This window comes from Equus przewalskii, chromosome 16 (assembly GCF_037783145.1).
Source record: "Equus przewalskii isolate Varuska chromosome 16, EquPr2, whole genome shotgun sequence".
NCBI lineage: Eukaryota > Metazoa > Chordata > Mammalia > Perissodactyla > Equidae > Equus > Equus przewalskii.
In genome coordinates, this window is record NC_091846.1 from 3,751,350 (window position 1) to 3,777,082 (window position 25,733).

Below are 25,733 nucleotides of genomic sequence, written 5' to 3' on the forward strand. Positions count from 1 at the left end.
AGTTGAAAGGCAAAAGTGAAACAGTGCTTTTCTCGTGCTAATCTTTTTCCCAAATCCAACTCATTAATCTTCTCAGGGTAAAACCTTATATGATCTTGAACCTTAAAATAGACTGTTCAAACACAAAGAGTGCTCATGGATTAACATTCATGCTGGAAATGGAGTAGTAGGCAGGATCACTGAGATGTGAAATGAGGGAATTTTCATCCTATGAATTATGACATATGCATCAATCATATCATCATGCCAATAAAAGGATCTGGAAAATACTAATACTAAATCTATCATTTTCCCTTTTTGTTCGCTGGATTCCAATTCTTTTCCTAGCTCTTCATGAAGTTTCTATTGAAGTTGATAGGGTCTCGGTTAAAGAAAAGATATGAGAGAAAAATGAAGTGTGGGTAAAGATGGAATGATTTAGCTTTTCAACCATAATGTTGTATCCTAGGCGTGAGAATCTCTTCCACAAATACATTATAGATGAGAATACATTTTATTCTGCCTGTCTGTCTTTATCAAATACATAGAATTGAGCCCCTACTCTGTTCCAGGCACTCTTCTAGGTGCTGGATATATGACTGAACAGAAGAGCCACCCTTCCTGCCCTCTGGAGCTAAGAGTCTAAAGAGGAACAGGCAATCAGGAATAAACAAATAACTCTATCATTGTAAGTCCTGAAAAATGAGATGAGGGAAAAAACAGGACTCAATTATAGATTATGACAAGAGAAAAGACGCATGGAAAGGGTGCTCATGGAAGGCCTGACAGGTGACATTTAAGCTGAGGACAGAAGTGGCAGCCACTTCTGTGGTATCGACCAATTTTCCAGGCAGAGAGAACAACATGTGAAAGGCTACAAGATAGGAAAAAGCTTATTTTGTCTGAGGGATTGAAGGAAACCAATGTCAAGAAGGACAGAGCAGGATAAGACGGGAGTGAAGAGGCTGTGTGTGTCAGAGGGAGTGAAGCTTCAGCTGAACGCACTTGGCCTCTAAGTGAACTTTGACGGGAGACTCATGGTGTCGTGTTGTTTCTGAAGAGCTTGCTCTGGCTGCTGTATGGAGAATTGGATTAAGAGGGACAAGAGTGGATGTAGGGGACCCATGAAGAGGTGAGTAAGAGAAGAGCTGTCTTGGATTAGAGCAGTAGCAGTACAGATGGAGAGAGCAGAATGGATCAGAGCTTTTTAGGTTGTGGACATGACAGGACTTGCTAAAGAAATAGATATGGGGGTGACAGAGGAATCGCAGAAGGCACTTATGTTTCTGGAGCAATCAGCTGGAAATAGGTGGTGCCATTATTGAGGTGGGAAGAAAGAAGGGGAAAGAGGAGATTTGGGGGAAAGGTAAAGTTATTGAAGATTAAGTTACTTTTTGAACAAGTTTAGTTTGAAACACCAGGTGGAGACATCAAAAGTCAATTATCAGATATGTAAGTATAGAGTTCAGAGATGTTCTAGATAGATACATAAATTTATAAAGACTTTATAAATTGTTATTATAATGAATAGGATCACCTTGAAAGATCAAGAGGAGAGGAGAGAAGAGTGTCCCAGCACAAGTTCAGCGGTAACCCAACATGAGAGAGAGGGGAAGGGAGATGGAGAGAGAAAGAGATGGGCACAGAGAGAAACAGAGAGAGAGCAGGAGTGAGGAGAAGATTATGAAAGAGGCTCAGAAGCAAAGTCCAGCGAGATGGAAGGCAAATTAGGAGAATACTGAGTCAAGTAAACAAGAAAGGATTTTCAAGGAGGAGGCAGTCAACCATTTCAAATAAAATGAAGAATAAGACAAACAAAATGAGAAAATGAATGAAATGAGCATAGGAAGGTAAATGGGAAAGATTTGGAAGCAAAGAGGTCATGTGATCTCTCTGACTTTAGCCAAAGATAAAGATGATGGAATGACTTTTTCAGGAAAAATATCCTTATATCTAAAAACTTAATTGTTCTTTAGAGAGTCTGACCAGGAAAGAAAATGGGTCAAAAATCACTGAAAAACATTATCAAGTTAGTAAAATTTTGTTCTTACTCTGTATTTCATAATTGTAAAATGTAATGCCTTTACATCTCTTGATATATGCGTTATTCAAGACTGTTTCAGGTGCAGGTGACAGAAACCCAAGTCAAGAAGTTCAAGTAAAGGTGGAACTTACTACTTCATAAAATAAATCAGGCAGTGCTGGATTTAGGTTCTCAAATAACGTCGATAGGTTTTCCCTCTTACTCTCACATTCTCTCTGTGTCTTCCTGATTTCTTCTCTGGCCAGCTCTCTCCAAGTGGTGGGAAAGATAGATGTTGGCACTGCAGCATTAGCTGGTCCATTAGCTTCTGATACCAGAGGCAAGCGTCTCTCAGAGATGAGTGACACTGAGTGGCTTGCTTGGATCATATAACTTCCCAATGCCATTCACTATGTCTAGACTGATGATATACCCTGGTTAGTCAGCCTATGTCACCTACTACACCTGTGACAGATGATGTGACTGATAGCTGGACCACAGCCATGTGGAGCTGAGGAGGGTGTTTCTGGGACAAACAAGAATACATTGGGGGCCCACTCTAATATGATACAGAAGAAAATGGTAGGTGCCCCCTCTGAAACGATGAAGAAAACAGTAAGTACCCACTCTAATGTGATACAGAAGGAAACAGAGGGTGCCCATCCTCATGTGGTACTGAAGTGGGCACAAGGTTGCTTTTGGGCTTGCAGCAGGTCCTCGTTATAGCACTCTGTTAATGTTACCTTAGCTCTCGCTGCAGCCAACTGCTAATTGTTCTCTCTCCATCTGATGTATCTGCACCAAGACAGAGGCTGACGCTAGGTACAAACCACGCCAAGAACTGGAGCATATTTGGTACCAAATAGCACCGGGTTCTGGTTAAGAGGCTGGGTCTCCAGACGCGACAGTCTTTGTTAAAATGCCTTTGAGGGTGCGCATCAAATTAACATAAGTACTGTTCTCGCTGAGTTACAATTCTGTGTCTTATTTCTGCAGCTCCTATTTCTGGACGTTGATATTACCCCTTAGTCAAATACTGTATAATGACACCGTAAAAACTTCAGATGTCTGAGTTTATTTAATAAAAACAAAGACAAACACCAAGAAAAGTATATTTGATTTGCCTACCTTTATAAACATAATGCTGTTTTAAAATAAGCCTATATCTGAACTGGAAAACAAAACAAGACTTAAAAACTACAGTTTTATAAGCTAACATTTGTATGACAGTGGATTTGAGTTTTGGGATTTTTTTTCCTTTTAGTCACTTCTTCATTTAAATTAAGGTTTCTTCCCCATTCAAGTCTGTTAGCTACTTAAAGTCCATTTATTCTGTTGGTTTGGTATATTTTGCGAGGAACTGTTTTAAATGGCAGAGTTTGCCATTTTATTTTAAAAGTCAATCCTATTGTAAAGGAGAGACCAATTTGATGACCATTTAATCTGTGTGTGTGTGTGCACACTCATGTACATATGTATTTATAATAAGGGCTTTGTGATTGTGAGAATTATGCTGAATAAAACTTTGGGTGAAATCAATAATTACAATCCATGTATTAATGTTATACCGTGGTAGGTGTACCGTGCTGAAAATTTTGACTGAAAGATAAAGCAGAACTATTCTTGAAATGATTTGGTCACCCTAAATGTCGTCATAAAGTTGGGAAGAGTATGATAAATTTATTATTAACTTTATTCTTATCAAGGGAATATGTATATCAAAAGAGAGATATATATATATAAATTATATAAATCTAAAAAAATAAAAGCATTTAGGAAATGCAATTTTAAATGAAAAAGGTAGATTAAAGGGGAAATTATTATTAATAATTTTTTTATTTCTTTACAGTCTTTTCTCTCTGGGTATCTATTTTAATATGTATTTCTATATTCTATCTTTTTTATTTAACTTGATATCACAATCATTTCCCTGGGATATTATATACTTTTCAGTTAACTCTGTACTACTATAATAATCCAGTGAATTAATTACTCTAATATTTAACCCTTCATCATTTATTTAATTTCCAGTTTTCGCCATTATAGATAATGCTAAAATACATATCCTTAAACATAAATCTTTATTTTCATTCCTAATTATTTCTTTGGAATAAGTTCCTGAATTGAAATTATTCTGTTTATTTGAGGTTCTTGGTACACAGTCCAAATATCTTTCTAGTGGGATTATGTTAGCTTTCACTTTCAACAGCAGTGAGGTACCATGTCCATTTTTCAAACACTGTGCTAATATTGGCTACTATTAGTTTTTATATCCCCCTTAATCCTTGGGAACTGCTATTATTAGCACTTGTGTTTGTTTGCATCTCTTTGATTCACAGTGAAGCTAAACGTTTTTACTATGTTTCTTCATCATTTGTGTTTCTTTGTTGTGTGTGCCTGGTGTTGCTCAAATTTTATTGGGTAATTTATTTTTTTCTTAATTATTTCTATAATCATTTATATTTTAAGGGTATTAACCCTGCTTTATCTTTAAGTCAAATATTTTTCCCAGTGTATTATCTGCTATTGAATTTTGTTGTTATGATGTACTTTTTGTCACACATCTACGATGGTGAACTCCTCACCATGACTCTTTTCTTTTCCTAAATGTTGGCGCCCAGAACAGTGGATGAGTTATGAGGCAAACAGCGAGGCAGGAAATGCCTTGAGAATTAGTGAATTATCATGGGAGTTAGCTGTGTCTTAAAAGTTTAAAAGAAAGTTGAGGAAGAACTCATCCAGTGGTTCTCCTGCTGGCGTGAACTGGTCAGCTTTCGCTTAACAAGCACTAACTTGCTCCTTCCCTGGAAGAGAGACCCACGTGGTCTGGATGTCTCTTCTCACTTTTCATTTACTTATTTACCACCTCTGTGTGTGGGCTTGTTTTAGCTCTCTATTCTCTTTGTTTATTTGTGTTTCATTTTGTCACTATCTCATTTTTTCACTACTGTAGCATAAAACTATGCTTTTCATCCAGCAAGGAAAGTCTCACTTTTCACACCTTCATTTGTTCAATGCATATTTATGGATTACCTATTATGTGCACATAACTCATACTGATCATGGTTATATAGTCACATAGTTGTAATTGACTCCTCATGTGAATTGCCTTGTCATTTTGATGTATGATGTAACATTCTACTAGTTGCAAAATAAGAAATTATACTACTTGGATATTAGAGCTAGGTGACATTGTTTGTGAAAGGCAATTTCTGAAACTGTGAAAAATAATTTTCCTGAAGTTTTCAGAGGACATGAGGGCTGCTGTAAGAGGTTTGGTAAGCCCCCAGTCAGCATGCCCTGTGGCCTGGCAGGACCTTACTCAAGGAAGTCAGAGTTCAATCCCTAACACTCAGATGCATCTCCCTTGAGGAAATAAGGATGACTGGAGAAGCTGCACCCACTGGATCTCCTCCACCCCCTGCCCTGTGGTTACCCTTGCTGAGAGCATAATCTGAATCAGATGTATGTGTCAGAGTGAGCATAATCATCAAGCCTCAACCCCAGTCCTCTTAACACACTTCAAAGACTTTGGGTTTTGCTTTACCCATTGTTCAGTTATGCTTTTCTGTTTTACTCTATTATAACCAGAGCAAAGAATTTGTATGAAACATATCCTTTGGCATTTCTTCATACTTCCTTGTGGACTAGTGTGTTATCAGATTTTGCAAATGTTACACATATGCTTGAAGAGAATAAGTGTTTCCCAATTTCAAGAATAGGGCTCTATACCTGTCCATTTAAACACATTTTAATTGTATTGTCCAAGTTTTCTATAGCTCTACTCATTTTAGTGGGCATGATGTATAATAGACATATGTTTAAATCTTCCACTATGATAATGGCTTTCTCAGTTTTTTCTTGAAATTCTTCTTCAATTTTTATTACACATATAAAGATGAATAGACATAGATATAAGTATAGGTATATCAGGATATTTGTTAGATGCATACAAGTCTAGCATTTTCATAGCCTCCTGGTGAATGTATTTATTGTATATCTATAGTATACAGCAATACCCCATCATAATGGGGCCTGAAATTATGGGAGTTCAAATATAACATAAATGACAGATGGCTCCTGTCCTTTACTGCTGCCCCATTGCCAAAAAAGGAGTAGCTGAAGATTTCGTCGTCTTTGGGAGAGAAAGACAGGTGGTGGTATGTGGGGATGGCTGTGTCAGGCTGGAAACAAGCAATACCAGTATATGGGTCATTAAGGGTGGCCCCTGTCACCAATGGTCCCCTTAACTAATCTCCCCAGAATGAGTTAACTGGGAGATTCTTGGAATCTCTGCTCCTTCCTCCTTCACTTCCTTCTTGGAATCACGGTGTAAGCCCAGAATCATACCCAACAGGTGCCCTAACAGGAAGTGCTAGCTGGGAGAAGGACAGCCTTGAACTCTCTGCAGACCCTGGACTTTTAGCCCACAGCCTTTATGTATGCCTTCACTGGGCAGATTTCATTAAGTTTGCAGCATGACTCCACGTTTACCAAATTGAAATCTGGGACCCATACTTGTCATGAAGTTTCTTTGTTTTTGGTGTTCTCCAGATTCAGAATGATTTTATTTAATAAACTTGAATTAATTTTATTTAATAAACTTGATAATTAATCATTTATCCTGCTCAGGAGTCAGTATCTGTTTTCAATCTAACTTATCTTCAATTATAGAAAATTCTTGGCAATTATCCCCTTAATCATTATCTTTCCTATATTTCCTCTACTTACTCCCTGTGGAACTTCAGTAAGACATATTAGCCGTGTCCTTTACATTTAACCTCATGTTTCCCATATCTTTATCGTTCAGTAGTGTTTTTTAAGATCTATCTTCCTATATACTGCTTCTCTTTTCAGCTATATGTAATCTGTTGATATAGGGAAAACTGTCTATGTATTTCATAACTTTAAGCTATATAACTCATTCTTTGAATTTTTAAATAGAATTGAATTTCCTATTTCTAACAAGTTTGGTTCTTTTTCAAACCCACCTTTTAAAAATCATATTGTATTCGCTCCTTTTGACATCATTCATGTATTTATCATCTGTGTCTCAAACTCCTACAATAGCCTATTCGAACTAGGCATGTCAGTAAATGTTAGTTGAAATGAAAATGTCATTTAACAGCATTTGTTTAGTAGACACTATGTTCATTCATTATATTACATACTATGACAAGAATCAAAGTGTGTAGAAGGCAGAATACTTATCCTTAAAGTGGTTTTATTTTAAATAATAAATAGGAAACCCTGAATACAAAAGCATACAAAAACTGATATGTATGCAAAAATGTATTACAATGCATCATGTTGGGAGCCCTATTCATTAAAGAACATTCATTACTGAATTTGAGAGAAACATTTAAAGCTAGTAAAAATTAAGTATCCATCAACATACTTCAAAAGATGGTTCACAGGTAAAGGGGTGTAATTTTTTGATGATAAATTATTTTAAAAAGTAAGAGAGTCTATGGAAATAATTTTTGTTCAAGATGTCGTAAAACTCAAAATTCTTTATCTCGGAATATAGATTTTAAGTTCTAAAATAAAGTATGATTTTCCTTAATTTTTTGTAAAACATTTATAAATAGATCACCAAGTGCTATGTTTTGTTCCAGTGCAATTTGTTGCCAACATGAATACTTAGCAGTTGTCTGACCTCAAAGTGATAAAGAATTGGTGTCCTTCCCAATGCTAATTATAAGAAATATCTGAAGGAGGCTGGCTGGACCGGAGAGTGTCCGAAAGTCTCTTCCAGGAAAAATTTAATACATAGTGTCAAACAAAAATGAAAGCCACTGTGAGTTATGAGGAATATAAGCTAATAATTTATTAAATAAAAAAATCAACTTTTTAGAAAAAAATTTACGAGTATTCTGCCTACTCATTTAAATCATGCCTATCTAGAGTAAAAGCCATGTTTTATGCAACATAATTAACACTGGTAAATGGCAGGTTAACCAAAAAAGTTAAAGTGGGCAGTAATGAAACATGATGTAATAAGAAATACAACTGGAAAAATAACAGATTTGGTAACAAATAGAGGTGGTTTTGGTAAATACAGCTCAAATCTGGAAGGACTACAAAGCTGATCAGTCTGTCATCAGCATGTTCTCCTGAGGAAATGGGGTCCAGCCTCTTACTCAAGCTGTCGACAACGCAGGTGCACAGATGTGGAGTGACTCACAGACTCCATAGGACACCTCCCCCGGTTTCCTCATCCCGGGGTTGAGGTTGCGGTGGAGCCTGCTGGGTCTCCTCCTCAGTAAACAACTAATGCACTAAGTGGATGTCTCCTCAATTATAAAGAGTTGAGACTCTGAAGTAACTTATATGTGGGGAGGTAGGCATTTACAATAAAAATAGTAAGTAAAATATGTAGTGTGTCATGTGGAGTTAAATGCTAAGGAGAAAAATAAAGCAGGAAGGAGCATAGAGAGATACGCAGTGGTGTAAGAGGAGGGTTATTACTTAATTAAGATGGTCAGGGAGGGCTCTATTGATAAATGATCTTTGAGCAGAGAGACGATGCTGTAAAGAGGGAGCCATGCAGTCATCTGAGAGAAGACCTTCCAGATAGAAGGAATCATAACTACAAAGTCCCTGAGGTGGAATCATGCTTGGAATATACATGAATGAGTAAGACCAGTGTGACTGGAGCAAAAGAAATAAGAGGGAGAGTGACAACAGATAAAGACAGGATGGGCCGTGCAGTCAGGGTATGGGTTTTGGTTTTTACTCTAAATGAAATAGAATGCCATAGGAGGGTTTTATGGAAAGGTGGGACATGATCCAATTGATGTTGTAGAAGGACCCCTCCAGCCTGCATGTTGGAAATTGATGGTAGGAGGTTTCTAGGTGGAAGCAGAGAACAGTTAGGTGTTTGTTGGAATAACGTAGGTGAAAGAGGTTGGTGAGAAACGGTGGGATTCTGGATTCAAGGTAGTACTAACAAGATTTGTTGATGGACTGGATGCGGTATGGAGAAAGAAGAGAATTAAGAACAACTCTCAGATTGTTTACTTGAGCACCTTGCAGGATAAAGTTGCCGTTTAGTGATATGGGAAAAATTTTACAGGGAGCAGGTTGGGGAGATGAGGTCAGTTTTGTTTGGGACATGTGAAGTTTGAGATTCCCAACTGGTATAGGAGTGTGGAGTTCGGGGTGAGTCTGTGCTGGTAACTGGGGAGTCCTCAGCTTAAGGATGCCCCCACAACTAGGGGTAAATACATACAAAAAGGAGGAGTCCAAGAGCTGAGCCTGGGGCAAGGAGATGAGGAGGAAGCAGCAGTCAAATGAGAATGAGAAATAGCAGCCATTGCAATGAGAAGAAAGCCTAGTGGAGTTTCTGGAAACCAAGTGGAAAAAGTGTTTCAAGGAGGAGGCAATGAGTATTTGCCAAGTGCTGGCTCTAGGTCATGTGAATGCACATTTTTTTAGCAACATGAAGGTCATTGGTGAGCTTGCAAGAGCAAGTTCAGTGGAGTGGCACATATGAAGGCCTGTTTGGAGTTGGGTTCTGGAGACACTGGAAGATACAGAATTAGAGAGACAGTGAGTGTAGTCCACTCACTGAAGGAGTTTTGCTGTAAAGGGAAGTGGAGAAATGGGGCCAGGGCTGCAGATGTTTGTGAAGCAGCCTCTGTTGGCGGGGGCACATGGTGATAAAGCACAATCACTGTCCTCAGGGGCCGCGGGCTGGTGGCTCGCCTCTTCTAAGGCTGTTTTTCCAACCGTGTGTAGTTTATCCTCGTCAGTATTCTTTCAATATTTAAAATACTGGAGACTTCATATTTACATATTATTAGTCCTCTTCCCAACAAGTCATTTCTGAACATACTTTAACTTAGACCGCGTATTTAATTTTTATCCACTTAGCCTTCGTCCCATTTGGGATTAGCTCCTCAAACATTCATTTGTTTAAGAGGACTGTTGGATTTAGCCCACAAGTACTAAATCTTTTCTTAATAGATGGAGCATGTTCATAAATCATAGAATGTCTTATTTGATATGTACCTCAGAGGACTTACTCCATCCATCTAGCCCCTTTTCCTAGCAATCATCCCTGGCAGGCAGCTCTGATAACGTTTGTCAATTCAGCAGTTCTTTGTCTCATTCATTCATTCATTCATTCATTTAAGACATTGTTTGCTGATTACTTGTCAGTTGCACTATTTTAGAGACCCAGCAATGACCAAGACTCACGTGGAGTTTACATTCTAAAGAGGGGGATTCAATAAACAAATGAACAATCAAACAAAACAGGCTCCCAGGGCTGAATTAGGGCGGGGTTTAGGGCTCCTTTCATAACAAATTGCTATCAGCCCTCCTGTAAGCCACAACAAAATTGTCTAAGTGGATATTAAAGTTCCTCAATTTCATGTAGCTGTCAACAAAAGCTTTCTATGGGAAAAGTACAAAAGCCCCTGAAGATGTCCATGTCCTAATCCCCAGAATTTACATGATAAAAGGGATTTTACAGATGTGATTATGTGAAGGCTCTTGAGATGGGGATTATCCTGGATTACCCAGGTGAGCCCCGTGTAATCACAAGGGTCCTTGTTAGGGGGAAGTGGGAGTGTCAGAGTCAGAGAAGATGTGACAACAGAAATAGAGGTTGGAGCCAAGCAGCCTCTAGAAGCTGGACAAAGAAAGGAACAGATTTTTCCCCTAGAACCTCCAGAAGGAATACAGCCCCACCCACACTTTGATTCTTAGCCCCTGAAGACCCATTTTTGGATTTCTGACCTCCAAAACTGTAAGATAATAAATTGTGTTGGATTAAACCACAGAGTTTGTGACAATTTGTTATACCAGCAATAGGAAACTATGTATAGGAATAGAAATATATAGCAGTTGGCAACAACGTGTGTGTATGTGTGTGTGTATACAAACACATTGTTAGAGAACTACTATTTTTGTTGATCTGTAGCAATGCTATAAAATCGTGCTCTTGCTTTAAATTCAGACTCTGGCTACCCTTCCGAATCCACTTGCAGTCTCTTAGCCTATCCTTTACAGAAATTCTGGAACTGCTACAATTATTTCAGGTACTGACAAGCACTTTGAAATAAATATAATACAGTGATGCTATGGAGAGGGACTGGCTGTCCAGAGAAGGCTTCTTTGCGGAGATGATGTGTGCGCTGCTGCTGAAAGCCAAGAACGAGCCAGCCGAGCCTTTCAGGTGGAGAGAATGCCCAGGACAAAGGTCCTGAGGTGAGAGTTAGCTCGGCCTATTAAAAGAGTAGGTGGGGCATCGTGAGCACAAGACACATGATAGCAGATGAAGTCAAAGAGGTAAGCAAAGGCCCTTCATGCAGGGTCTGGTAGGTGATGGCAGAGTTTGGATACTCTCAGTGTGGGGAAAGCCATTGGAAGATTTGAGACAATAGAGTGGCAGAAGCTTACTTATGTTTTACACGTTGGCTGCTGGCGGAGACCGTTTCTCAGGAGAGGAAAGAAGGAAAGCAGGCTTTGCAGTAGAGCAGATGAGAGCTGGTGGTGGCTTACGCTCCTGTGGTGGCAATGGCAATGGAGAGGAGGCTGACTGGGGAGGCATGCTGGAGGCAGAGTTGATACCACTTGTTGATGTGGGGCTTGGAGGGAAAGAGAAGATGCAAGGATGACTTCTAAGACTGACTGGAGCAACCGGGTAGACGGCAGCCGACTTTCTAATATGAGGAAGACCAAAGGAAGCTCAGAGAAATGAGTAAATAGATAATGCCATTATGAAATCACTAAGTGTTTAGGTTTTGAATAATGCACATTGTCAGTCCTGAGTGTTTGAAAATACCATGTGATGAGTAGCTCAGTTTTATATAATCAGTTAGAACATGGGGGAATGGCTATTGTTAAGTTGGAAAGAGATTTAAAGAATTATTTTAGACCATGATTTATTTTAAATAAGGATACTGCCAAACCATTCCTAAAAATAAATGAATAATCATTGCATTAAAAAAACTCAGAGAATATTTTATATTCTGATTCATCGTTTTGCTACATTTGCAATTAGAAAAGTCTTCGTAATCTCTGATCTTAATTTTATAAATTAAAACTACATTTTTTTCTGTGTATAAAGGGGAAAATGAATAATTTTTAAAAATCTCTTCACAGAGTTGAAATTGTTACTAAAAACTCCTAGTCTAATTTATATAAAACAATGAATATTTGTAAACATTTGCATACACACGCATATTCTGATCTTTCTTGAAGTAGGTCAATCCTTGGGAACTTTGTTAAAGGCAAAAGTTAGTGTGGTAGGTATCTTATAAAGAGACTTTTTAATTCTGACTAATTTAGTAGCTGAAGAAAGATATAACTTAATCATTTGACATAAAATTGAATAATTGAATTCTATTTTTTAAAAGCTATATAGGTACCAGCTTGATTTTCCTCCCACTGAAGCTTTTAAGAACTTTATAATGCGATTATTTTAGTTTGATGCTTCAATTTCAAGTTTAACCCTGCAGAATTTTGAAAGCCATGTATGTATTGAATTTATTTATTAAAATCTAAAAATGTGGTCACTGGATTTCAAATAGATTTGTCATACCTAAAATATTTTCAATGACAGATTACACATCACTCTGTGGTGGAAACACAGTGACATGTTTCAGAGTAATATTTGTTTTTTTAAAAGTCATTAATTTTGCAAGTTTGGGGGGGTAAAAAGTATTTATTTTGTTGGACTCATAGCAAATCAGTATTGTCAAACAAGTTCTCTCTCTCTTTCTGTCTGTCTTTCTGTCCCTCCCTCCCTCTCTCCTTCTCTCTCTTTGACCTTGTCTCCCCCTTATTCTCTCCCTCTCCCCACCTCCCCCGATTCCCCGCCCCTCCCGGCCCCCCATGGCAGATGGTGTGTGAGCAGTACACTACGACCACAGAAGGCACCCACATAGAGAGGCCAGAGAACCAGAGTGTCTACAAAATTGGCATTTATGGCTGGAGAAAGCGCTGCCTCTACTTATTTGTTCTGCTTTTACTCATCATCCTCCTTGTGAATTTTGCTCTTACAATTTGGATTCTTAAAGTGATGTGGTTTTCCCCAGTAAGTATTTTCTTTTCCTGATAAGCATGTTGTCGTTTGGTTTGCTGTATCACTTCATCCATATTGTATTGGTAGAGCTTCTTTTAATGTAATTACTGTTTGTTTCCTGTCTGGATCAGAATTTTCAGTAGCAAAATATTCATATAACATTTACTTCTTAAAAAATTTCACTGTGAACTATAGTGTTGGGTTTTTTGTTTGCTTTTATTGTGATTTTTTTCATGTCAGGATCTCTACATGGTGGGAAAATTGTAATAATCTTGAGTTTGCCGTTGATTGAGTCAAGATTGCTTAATGATTACTTAATTCATTAATTTGTAAAATTTTACAAATCATGTTTTCCTAATCTCATTAATTCATAAATGTTACTATTCAGATGCTACTTTCTCATTTTTTTAAAAACTCCATTCTGATATACAGTAAATTCCTGTCCACATTTCAGCATTTAACAGCAGATTTAGTGAATGAAGCACCAGTCGTCCTAAGGAACTCATATTCTGTTTTAAACATCCTCATGTTTTCAAGACCGCTGGGTAATTTTAAACGCTCTGATAATATTCTCTGTACTTTTTGAAAAAATACTCATTTAATATAGAAAGTCTTAATTTTGCAAGATAGGCACAGTAAGAAAAAAATGTTGCAGCAGAAGGTGCAAGTGGGTGATCCACTCCCTTCTGGCATCTGGAAGGTGCGACCTAGGCGCCGGCTCTTTCAGGAGCAGCAGCCTAGCATTCAGTCTGACATGCCTCCCATTAATTAGCGTCCTTCACTTTCTACGCAATTACTTCGATCCTGCCATAGTTCTATGCCCAGTAGACACATTGTTTCTTTTGTTGCATAATAAATAAATATTTATATTTTCACGTAGGCAGAGAGATAAAATACCAATCCAATCAAAATATAGCTGGAAGTGTGTTGTTTAGTATAGTTAATATAAATGTATTTAATGTAGTAAATATAAATTATTATTATAAATTATAAATAAATAGATAAATAGATTTAAATTAGCCAAGTTTTAGTTGTGATTTCTTGGTAAAAATTTACAAAGACAGTATTTTTACAGTATCGCAATACTGTTTAGTTCCATTGGACAGTTTCACTTTATACAAGTCACACAACATGTGGCACATGTGTTTTGTGCAGCATCTACAGATTTAAGATATTTTATTTTAACATTTTTTGGAGACTGAATCAAGGTTGAAGTCCTCAAATTCTGAACTCTGGAGTGTCAGGCTCGCCTCTGACTGGAGGACCCTGCGTCAGAGCAGTGAGCGCCTCAGTTACGCAGGATGCCGAGAGAGAAGATGTACCTGGACGGAGACCCGTAGAAGGGCCTGAGGCAAGGGGAAGCCATTGCGCGGCCCCGCAGTGCTTGGACAACCAGCCTTTGATGGTTCCTTGCACCAGTGACTGTGTGCTGTCACTCACCTTGTGATCCTGGCACATGGTCGGCACTCAGTAAATAGCTCCTGAGTGAATAAAGATGCACGTTTTATTAGAAATATGTGTGAATTAATTTTGTAAACTGTATGTGAATGTAAAGGGACAGTATATTTACTTTGTGCTATCTTACATTGTGGCATTTAAAATCACTTTTAGGCATTATATATTTTGATTAAATTAAATTGTGCCAGCAGCTGAGTCCACTTCACCGCCTTAGGATAGCCAATCACGAGACCAGCAGACTTTCTCCCCATCGCTGCAGCTTTTCATTGCCCACTCTTTCTAGGGAGATGCGGTTAGTGAGCACCATATTTTCTTCAACATCAGGAACCTGTTGCTAATTGGTAGTGAATATTCAGGGTTCTTTAGTGCTGCCCTTCAACAAAATACTGCCGACCAACACTAATCTTTATGAGATCAAAAGGCAAGATACACAAAGTCATTAGCCCACCGAAAGGGCCAGGCCTTAATCAAAAGATGGTAGGTAGACTTTGAGTCATTATTCTCAAAGTGGGATGACAAAATGATGTAATCCTCATATGTGTGTGAGCGTGATTCCTCGTTTTGGTAACTATTCCGTATCTTATGAAGCTGTGAACTGTAAATTAATTAATGCTTTAATTTTTTACTAGTTTGAAAGATCGCTCTATATAAAATTTAATTTTCCTTTTTATTCTATTCATGTATGAACCAACGTCCTTTCTTGAATACATACATACCAAGGAAGTACATGACAATAAAAACCCTTCAAGAGATTTGGCTCTGAAATGGTAAAGTCAGATGGGGATTTCAGCATTTGCAGAGCTGTAGTCTTGACCGTGTGACAGCTAGTATGTAATTCTCTACCTAACTTCAGTATAATGACCTCCCTGTCACCCACACGGTCAGTCATTAGTCAGGGTGGAATGGAAACCATAATTTCCCAGATTAGCAAAGTTTAGCAAAGCTTTCTCTGCTGAGATCCCCAAAAGTATAGCAATGGCATGTTTACTATTTTATATATACTATCATTTCAATCCACTTCTTCACCTCATCATTCTTTAATATTTCACTGTAGAAAACACTGAAGCTAACTACAGTAGTATATATTTTAAAGTGCCAAGATCAAATTACAGGGAAAAGCAACTAAAACATGACAAAATAAAAACATAAGGGCGCCAAAGAATATTGAGACTTCAAACAGATAAAAGAATAAGAGACAAGAGTTAAATGTTAACAAGAGAACTAATCTGAGCTCAAATGAAACTGAGTCTTAACCAGGTTTTACACACCCGGCACGAGTTACGGAGACCCCAAGTCACGAGTATCTCACAAATCCAGTTCCAATCTAAGAACTGAACCTTCATGCAAGAGAATTTTACGTGATTTCTATAAATGATGTCTGTTCAATATAAAGTAATGTTTAGGAAATTGTAATAATTGATGGTAAGCATAAAGGTTCTAGAATATTCCATGTTAGCCGTCATAATAGATAAATCAGTTAGGAAAATGCATATTAAAAGAAATCAGGGCAATAAAGTGACCAATTACATTTTTTCTCATTATATTTTCCCTCCATAAAACTAATATCCAATATTAGTTTTAGTTACAGTGCTCATGGGTTAGAATGATATCCATGAGTCTTATCTGTAAATATGTTAAAGTAAGATATCTTTAATTTTTAATGACCTAGGTAGATTTTTTAAAAACCTTTATAGTTATCAGTAGTTGCTTACATACAAAATATCTGGGTGCATTTAATGAATGTAACTTTAGCAAAGTAAGATTAATGATTCTGAGCTAACTACATTAACCCTGGAAGTTAAATTTCTTTGGAACTTTTATTTGGGGAAAAAAGGATGTAAATAATCAAAGCAGAATTGTAACACTGAATATTAGAATGAAGTTTATAGTTCTCCTGTAAAATATTATAGTTCTCCTGTAAAAGTTGATAAATTTTGTTTGTTTCATTTACTGTGCTAATAGGTAATGTTGCTCCTTTTAGGAGGTCAAAAACCCTGAGCAGAATTATCCTTAACAAGGAGTTATAATTAATTCATTTTGAAAACCAGCAACTAGAAATCTTCCTTTAAGGACTTTCCCATTAAGAATCTGTCATTTAGGGGCTGGCCCCGTGGCCGAGTGGTTAAGTTTGCGCGCTCCGCTGCAGGCGGCCCAGTGTTTCGTTGGTTCGGATCCTGGGCGCGGACATGGCACTGCTCATCAAACCACGCTAAGGCAGCGTCCCACATGCCACAACTAGAAGGACCCACAACGAAGAATATACAACTATGTACCGGGGGGCTTTGGGGAGAAAAAGGAAAAAAATTTTAAAAAATTAAAAAAAAAAAAAAAAAAGAATCTCTCATTTAGCAAGAAAGTAAAGCCCTAGTGGATGCCCCTGTGGGTGTTTCCTTAGATAAATGTTTCATGTTAAGCAGCCGGTGATCACTCATGGGGAGGTGGGGAAGATGGCATTAGACAGCGTCTAAATGACTTGTTTCAGCCCTGTGATTATATAATCATCTGAAGAGGATTTCAGAAACTCAGTCAGAATAAAATGCGGATATACAAATGACTGTGGGCTCTTTGAATGCACAATGGTCGTGTAAGGTCATTAAAATATCACCTTTGTACTCATATTTTCTAAAATCTCGCTTGTTAGCTAGTACATTTTATGAACTCTCAAAATCTGAAGAAAATCTGTTTGTGCTAACTACATAGGAAAACTTGAATACATTGTTTATCTCAATGACCTTTATTTTCTTCATTCCTAAAATATTTGATTGATACCAGATGAGACGCAAGTCCTTCCTGATGTAAAATGTGATCATTTTGTCTAATATGCTTTACTCATGGATTTTAGATGAGTATTATTGTCTTATTTGGGAGAATCAAGATTCATAATTTTGCTTTTGTTGCTTTGGTTAAGTGTGAATGTAGTATATTGTGCACTATCTCCACGGTAACCTGAACTGTATTATGAAAACTTAATTTGGTGATAATCATTAAAATGCTTTTATATTGTTAAATATCTTTATTTTCACTTTTTAAAACTCTACCTGGTTTATGCTTTGGTGGCAGAACTCTAAGAAGGCCCGTGACTTGCACTCTTGGTGTTACATCCTGTGTAACCCCATCCCCTTGAGTGTGGGCAGGACCTGGGGTTTGCTTCTAACCGACAGAATAAGGCAAAAGTCATGGGACTAGGTTACATTATATGGCAAGGGTGAAGGGATTTTGCAGGTGTAATTAAGGTTCCAAATCAGTTGATTTCAAGTTAATCCAAAGGGAGATTATCCTGGGTGAGCCTGACTTAGTTAAATAACCTTGAAAGAGAGACTGAGCCCTTTTGCCAGAGAGAGATCTCCGCTGGCCTTGAAGGCATAAGCCGTCATGGTCTGAGTCCGTGAGGGGACCACACAGCAAAGAACTGGGGACAGCCACTAGGAGCTCAGAATGGCCCCCGGCTGACAGCCACCAAGACAATGGAGACCTCGCTCCTGCTCGCAGGGAACTGAATTCTATCGACAACCACACAAGCTTGGAAGAGAACCGTAAACCTCCAGAAAGGAACCCAACCAGGCTGACACCTCAGCTGCGTCCATGAGAGACTCCTGACCCACGGAAACTGTGAGATAAGAAATAAATGCATGTTGTTTTGAGCTGCTATGTTTGTGATAATTTGTTACATAGCAATAGAAAACTAATACAGTGTTACTCCGTTATGCAAAGAAGTGTTTAATTTCTCTTTTCCTGGATGTTGACAAATGAAAAGAAAACAAACAGAAAAACTTTATAAGTAATGTAATCCCATTAGTAAACTTCCTGATGGACCTATATTCTTAGCCATTGATTACTAGAGAACTATTTAATTTTTTAATCTTTATGTTGCTGAATGTTGATACATTTTAAATAACTGAGAAAGCAGCAAAAAGATAATATTTTAGCCTAATCTAATAATATATTTTAACCATTTACTACTTGGGGAATTACTCATTTATCAAGTAAATTATTTCCTTTTGAAAATATTTTTATTATGTGTGCTTGTTTTTTTACTTCAAGAGCAAAAATGTTCTTGGATGCATTATTTAGTAGATAGATAATTTCATCATAATTGAGAAAATCACTGAATATATATGTTGGTGTACTATTTATTATCATGAAAAAAGTCTATATTTAAAAGGCACTGTTCATTTGATTTTAATAACTCATAACAATATGTACATAGATTGCACAATCCATTCACACCCATTAACTCAGTTTATCCTAATAATTATCCTATGAGCTTGAGTTTTAGAGACCGCAGCATTATATGTATATTGTTTGCTGATTTCCATGATAGGCGTATTAACAGATGCCAGGATCCGTGAGATTCAGGAGCACCTAAGTCAGGTCTTCAGAGCTCTCCCACACCCATACGCAAGGTGGCACCATGAAAGCAGTACACGGATTTAGTATCCTTGCACATGTCCAGAAAACTCCTACTGGGGTTTTATGGGACCCAACAAATACTACTTTTTTCCCACCCAAATTCAGAACCAACCGAAAGGGAGAAAAAGGAGTCAGGTGGGTGGAGCTCAGAATAACATCTGTATCACTGATAAAGTCTGATCGGCAGCTGGGGTTTGGATCTGGCCCAATGTCTTGCACCTCAGAATTAGAGAGGTCACCCAGCAAGTGACAGGCAGCATGGGGAAACTTCAGACACCCACTATGGGGGTCAGGGACCCGACCACCTTGCCACACGTCCCGGTGGGCCTTGCTATACCAACAGCAGAATGGAAATCTGGAGGCAAGTAGATGCCCAGGGAAGGAAGGGCTGAGTTGACAGTCTGGTGCTTTTGCTAACTCACCAGCCATGCAAGTGGCTTCTCATGCTCTGGGGCGGAGAGGGGCCGCAGTGTTTCTCTCATGGAAGGTCCCTCCTGCGTCCCTCGCGTCAGGGATCTAACGATTTTTCAGAATGCCAAAGAGAGGAAATCAGTCAGGATATGTCAGAAATTGGGGAGCCAGAAATGTGGAGGACGGGGTCCCACCTGGCCACCGTAGGGACCGACTGATCAGTGATCCTGGTTATACTAGCCTGCCACCTCCAGCTGTTTAAAAGGTGTCTGTAGGAATTGAGAAGAGGAAATGCCTCCAGTGTATGTATTCAGTCTTACTTATTGCTGAAAATTGGTGAGTGGATTCCCTTCCTATTACACTAAAAACCACAGTAGCTCTTTCAATTCTGTATGGTTCTCTCTTAACTCAGTGTTTTTGCATACTGTATTCCCTCTGCCTACAACAGCCCCTCAGATGCACTCCCTCCCCCCCCACCCCCGCCATGCTACACACACACACACACACACACACACACTAGAATCTTGGCTCAAAATGACACTTTCATACAGAGGTATTCCTGGACCACTCCCATCCGCAGTCTAAGACAGGCTCCTCATCTTATTCTCTTTCCCAGGACTCTGGCTTATTTTCCTCATCATAGCATGCATCAAAATTTTTGTTTATATGTTTCTCTGTGGTGGTTTAATGTCTGCTCGCCCATTAGGATCGTGTCAATTGAACCTGGTAGACCCAGTCTCTAGCATAAAATCAATACTCTCTGAATATCTCTTGAATAAATAGTGATTGAATCAGTGAATGAGAGCATTTTCCTTATCTTATCTCCTTTAATTAACTTGCTGTTACATGTTTGTAGCAAATGAATACAGAAGGAGGCAACCCAGAAAAAGCAAAGGAGGTTAAGGAATAGCAGAATAATCTAGTCCCTAAATGAAGGCTAGAAAGGATGCTAGACATGAGGGGACGAGAAGAGTGGTTCTCACTTCCACAAGCTGGGAAGGTTATTAGAAATGGATGTTGCTAAGCCACTTCCAAAGACATGCTGGTTAGTTGAGTCTGGGGAGGGGTGCAAGGTTCTTTCTGGGTTGCAGAGCAGGTTCAGAGACATAATGCCCTAGGGTCATGTGAGGTTTAAATTACATTCAGGAGAGACAGTGTTACTTACATGGAGCTGTTTATCCAGATTTCACATTGTTTCCTCTATTATATCATTCTGAATGTTTAATGCGGACAGGGCTGACATGGGGTGTAATATAGAAGCATTCGATTCTTTAACAGGTAAAATGAAATTAGAAGGAGGAATATGCCTGAATGAGATAATACCAAATAAGACGTTGAAACTTTCTCTAAAGAGCAGTGCACTCATGACCCATACACTGGCAGTACTGGTCTTACTAGCAGATATGCTGAACAGGATTACATTTTATACAACGGAATTAATTCACAAAGAAAAGGTCACATGTATACTACTGAAATTGAAATTATTTTTCTCTGTATCAGTCGTTGCTCGGTTATTGAAGAGATCAAATTTAGCCAAAGCAAAAATTACTTCTACTAAAATACTTCCTGGTAGAATGTTCAAAATTTAACAAATAAATAGGAATTTTATCAGACTGGACAGAGATCTTATTTTAAAATATCCGGGAGTTAAATGAAGAAGAAGGTCTATCGTATTTGGGATGCAATCGTATATTTTAAGACGCCTCTGCTCGGCGACATACCTTGCTTGCCTGAAAGGCTGCGAGGCGGCGGGCAGCGCGGGCGCCCCTGTCTGCTCGCAGTCCTGGTGTGCCCCGCGCCCTCGGGCTCTGTCGCGCACGTTTCCTTAGCAGGGGCGGTGTGTTGTCAGCTGGAGGCAGGCCTCTAACGAAATCAGTTGTGACCCCAAAAGCACACAGTCTCTGCCCACAGGAAAGCACCACCGTGTAAGAATGAAGGCGAGGGAGCTGTATCCGGCCCATTGATTGGGAAAGGGTTTCTCACGTCTTCCCTGTTCCCTGCCTGTCATGCTTGACGCCTCCGCTGGGCAATGCTTTGCCATGGGTCCTCGGACTGCCTTTGCAGAGATGCTGCTGGCGGCGGAGGCCGCTGGGTGCAGGACCGAGCCGGCCGGCCTCCCAGGGCCTGGACACACGGCCTCACGCTCACACGTGCGTGCTGATGCCTCAAACTGCCTGTCTCTCCTGCCTGTTCTTTTTTCAAACTAATGAAAACTACGATTAAAAGAAAAATATGACACTATGGCATTTTTAACCAGCACCTTGGTATTTTTTCAAATTATATCTTTCTAAAAAGAATGCTATCAGTGCTTTCCAGTCTGAAAACCGAATTGAAATGTTTGATTTATATGTTAGTCAGGACAGAGTGAGATGGACCCGGAGATCTCAGACAACATGAACACGTGCTAACTTATTGCCGTTTACTTTCTAAGAAGACAAGATGTTAGTAAGTCTGAGTTAGAGAAGGAAGAGAAACCTCGAGCTATTCCAAGTCTGGAGGAACTTCATTAGCCCTCCTATCCGTGATACAAACCCTATTAGTCCTGGTGTCTAGACACACAAAGAGCACTGTAGTTTTAATTTTTATCTCAAGAATGTTCCGTCAGTTTTCCTTTTTATTATAATTTTTCTATGAGTGATGGAAGGGGATTTTAACCGTTAGGAAAACTGACAAGGCAAAAACACCCAGGGCCGCCCGAGCAGCAGGCTCTTGCTGTGGGGAGTGACGTTCACCGGCTTGAACTAGAAATTGATTCACGTGCCGTCAGGTGGAACAGTATTATCACAAAATAAATGTGCTCCAGATGTAAATTTATTCACTTGCTTCCCTTTTCCACTAGTAATATAAAACTGATCATTTCTTTCAGTAACACAATTTTTTTCTCACAAATGCTAATGAAGATGTCTTACAACTATAAACCAATCTAGTCTCATTTACTTGTTTAAATTTTATTTATTTAAACAGAAACTCTACTTTAGAGATACTGTAAGAGAGTGGAAAGAACGTTAGCTTAGGAGTGAGGCTAAGAATCTTGGTTTTAATTAGGGTTATGTTTGAACCATGATTTTCTGATGGTGCACACACACAAACGAGTACTGTTTGTGATTATTTATGTTAATTAGATGCTCGGTTTAAACTTGGCGCAAAATTATGAAATCCTTTGGCCAAAGTTGTTGTTTACTTTATTCTATTTTCAGTGTAAAATGAAAGCACCCATCATCCCTTTAAACTTCTCATTGTAAAAACAATCTGGAAAGTCACACTCGGACGAAAGTCATCACTCCACTGCTGAAATACGGGTCTCTGCATGGATGGTTTAGTAGATGTTAGTATAATGAGCAGGGAGTTAAAACCATAACTAAACAAAATGCGTTTTGTCACCAGTGACCATTGCTATATAGCCTTAAGATCTAAACTGTATATGACTGTCAAATGTGGAAGTCAGATCAATTTCAGATATTCTATCTGCACAAAATGTGAGTTTTTCTGTGCAGAATTTCAAACATGACCACACTTAAAAAAATGAGATGCACAGAAGGAAGTTATTTATATACCTTGTCTTAACAATGAAGCATATTCGAATTTTGAACATGTCCCTCCAGAGTAATCTTTCTATGGCAAAGTTCATCCTTGCCATTCCACTAAATAATCTCAAACTCTTTAAGGGTGGCCTTAAGTCTTGCCTGTCCATCTTGGCCCAGTTCAAGTGCTACCCCCTCCGACGTGCTTTCTCCAATCTCTCCAACATGCTTTAATCAGACCCTGTTCTGGACTCTTGCAGTTGTCTATTCGACTAGTGTATCTTTTTGTGTCAGAGAAACCTCTTAAGGGCACGCTAGAGCTTTGTATTTTTTGGAATCTCCAGCCACATCCCAGTGCCTTGCACATAATTAGGTACCCAATAAGTACTTTATGGTCCTAAAAAATGAGAAGAAATGAAAGAGGAATTCACACATGTGTGTATGAAATTAGAAATGACCAAAAAGGAATGGTGCAAATTTAGTACTGGGTTGATACCACAGAATTACTGTAGGATTTGCACATAGGTTGATGGACCCAAGATTACTATCAAACATTCATCAATCTATTATGTTGTTCACAGAATCTGATACTTAACCATGACATTCCCTCACAAATTCTCTATTTTTCTTTTTGCAAATGCACTTGAATAAATTCTATGTCCTTAAAGTTGCTGCTTTCCAGAATTTTCTGAGATGTGCAGTTGTTGTCTAGCATTGACTTTTCTTTGTATCCAAATATCCAGGTGAGTGATAGCAAAAGCGTCACTCTCTAGTACGGTTCGCAGTTGTTAGTTGTAAAACAGTGTGGAGTAATCAATTCAGTGTAGACTACTCCAGCTGGTCAACTTGATGCTCTTACTTTAATCCCCAAATGCATTCTTCTTGAATCATCTGGTCGGGGTGTCACCACACTCAGAAATATATTAAGAAGCATTCAAATACTCTGTAAATTTGGTTTTGATTCCTGGGTTGCAGAAAATGATGATGAGGATGATGATAATGATGATAATCTCTGTGTAATGCCTTAGAATGTACAAATAAAGCATTATGAATATGTGGGTATATAACATGCTCGTTATAATGCCGCCTTTTCCAAATAGGAAATTAAGGGACTACCATTCAGAATATTTTATGATATGAGGAGGAGTTTTAACTTGATTTCTCTCCCCAAATAGCCAGTTTTATGAACACCATTTATTGAATAACCCTATGGTTTTTAAAATTTTTATTAATTTCATTTTTCGTGAATTTTGCATACTTTTTTCGGAAAACAAAAAGACATGAGAAAGAACAAGAAATTACCCCTAAAATAACTATCCAGACATAAGTCTGTATCACTTTTACTGCATATCCTTCTAATTGAATAATTCTATGTTTCCCACTGGTTACTATGCTTCCTTTATCATATTAGGAGCCCTCTGAATAGAAGCTTTTCCAGAGCTATATGGTTTATCTACCTGTTTCTCACTTCTTTTGACAGTGTTTTAGAACCCAATTCCAATTATAATAAATTTATTATTTTCATATCATGGAAAGGCAAGTCATTGCTCATTTCTTTTAACTTTTTAAGTGTTCTTAGCACTATGGCCTGATTATTCTTCTTGTCTTTGCAAACAGTCTATTATGAAGAATTTCAAGCATATTTGGAAAATACACAATTCTTCATGAAGTTGTGTGTCGTCTTTAGAAGGTGCCATGGTCATTTTTTCTGATTTTTTTCAGCTGCATTATCTGTGCTGCTAAGTGAACACCCCATCGAGTCATTCTTGAGTCTTTTCTGTCCCTTGATTCTTTTCCTGTGTCCCAAACTGCTCTTCCCCTGGGGTGGCTTCTCTCCTCTTTCCTCCCCTGGGTGCTTCTGTTAGCTCTACTTCACAAGATAGAAAAGAAGCCTGTCTATATTTACTATTTTTTCTAGAACCTAGTATACTGTTACCACATAATAGACACCACTCAGTAAATATAGGGTACTTTATTTGAATTGTCAGAAATTAAATAATTTTCCAAGATCGTGGAGCCAGAAAATGAGAATTAGGATTTGCATCCATTCCATTTGATTTGAAATTAATCCTTTTTCCACCCAGCCACACTATGTGGGATATCGTAAATGGTGGTAGTAAAAAGAAATAGTTGCCTATTATACTTCCCTACTATGATAAAGAATATTTACCACAAACTGGCAGCCAAAAACATATTTAATACTGAAAACCTAGAGGCATTCCCTTTGAAGCCAAGAACAAGAAAACCATGTCCAATATCACTACTGTATTTTAGCATTTTTCTGAAAGTTGGACAAATGCAACAAGACAATTTGGCAACAAGACAGTTTATTAAATAAAGGATAGAAATAGCTAAGTAGCAGATGATTTGAGAAAAAGAATACTTGAAAATAATTATAGTGTTGTCTTAGAAAATTCAGGAGAATTAAATGAAAAACTACAAAACAAATAAGAAAGTTTACAATACGTTGAGTTACAAAATGAGATACAAAAAGCAGTGTTCACTACACACTCATATTCTAGTCCAAACTAGTTAGAAAATGTATTGAAAGAAAAACACTTCATATTGCAACAAATACATAAATTCCTGAGAATTCTCAATTTGACAAAATATACTTTGCTCGCAGTCCTAAAAGGAATCCTGAATAAAAAAGTTTATAAAGCTAGATGAAAAGACTTAATATTATCTTTATTAATAGCAAAGAGTATGGAGAGAAAACTTGCCCTAGCAAATATCAAAACATTCTATAAAGCTAGAATAATCCACACTATATGGCACATAAACACCAAATAGACCAATAGACCATAAAGAGATTTCAGAAACAGCTAGTGAGAATATAATCTGGTTAATTCAGTACAGTTATAACTTGTTCACTTTTCTGAAGATGTTATAC

General features: G+C 38.1%; 1 protein-coding gene across 2 annotated transcripts in view; it reads left to right on the forward strand.

The window, feature by feature from the left end:
* The window catches only part of SGCG (sarcoglycan gamma), a 149,723-nt gene that overhangs the window by 42,913 nt on the left and 81,077 nt on the right, over positions 1-25,733 (forward strand). For both annotated transcript variants that reach the window (XM_070578591.1, XM_070578592.1), the window contains exon 2: positions 12,858-13,052. In XM_070578591.1, the coding sequence (XP_070434692.1) occupies positions 12,858-13,052 (195 nt within the window). The remainder of the gene's footprint in view (positions 1-12,857; positions 13,053-25,733) is intronic.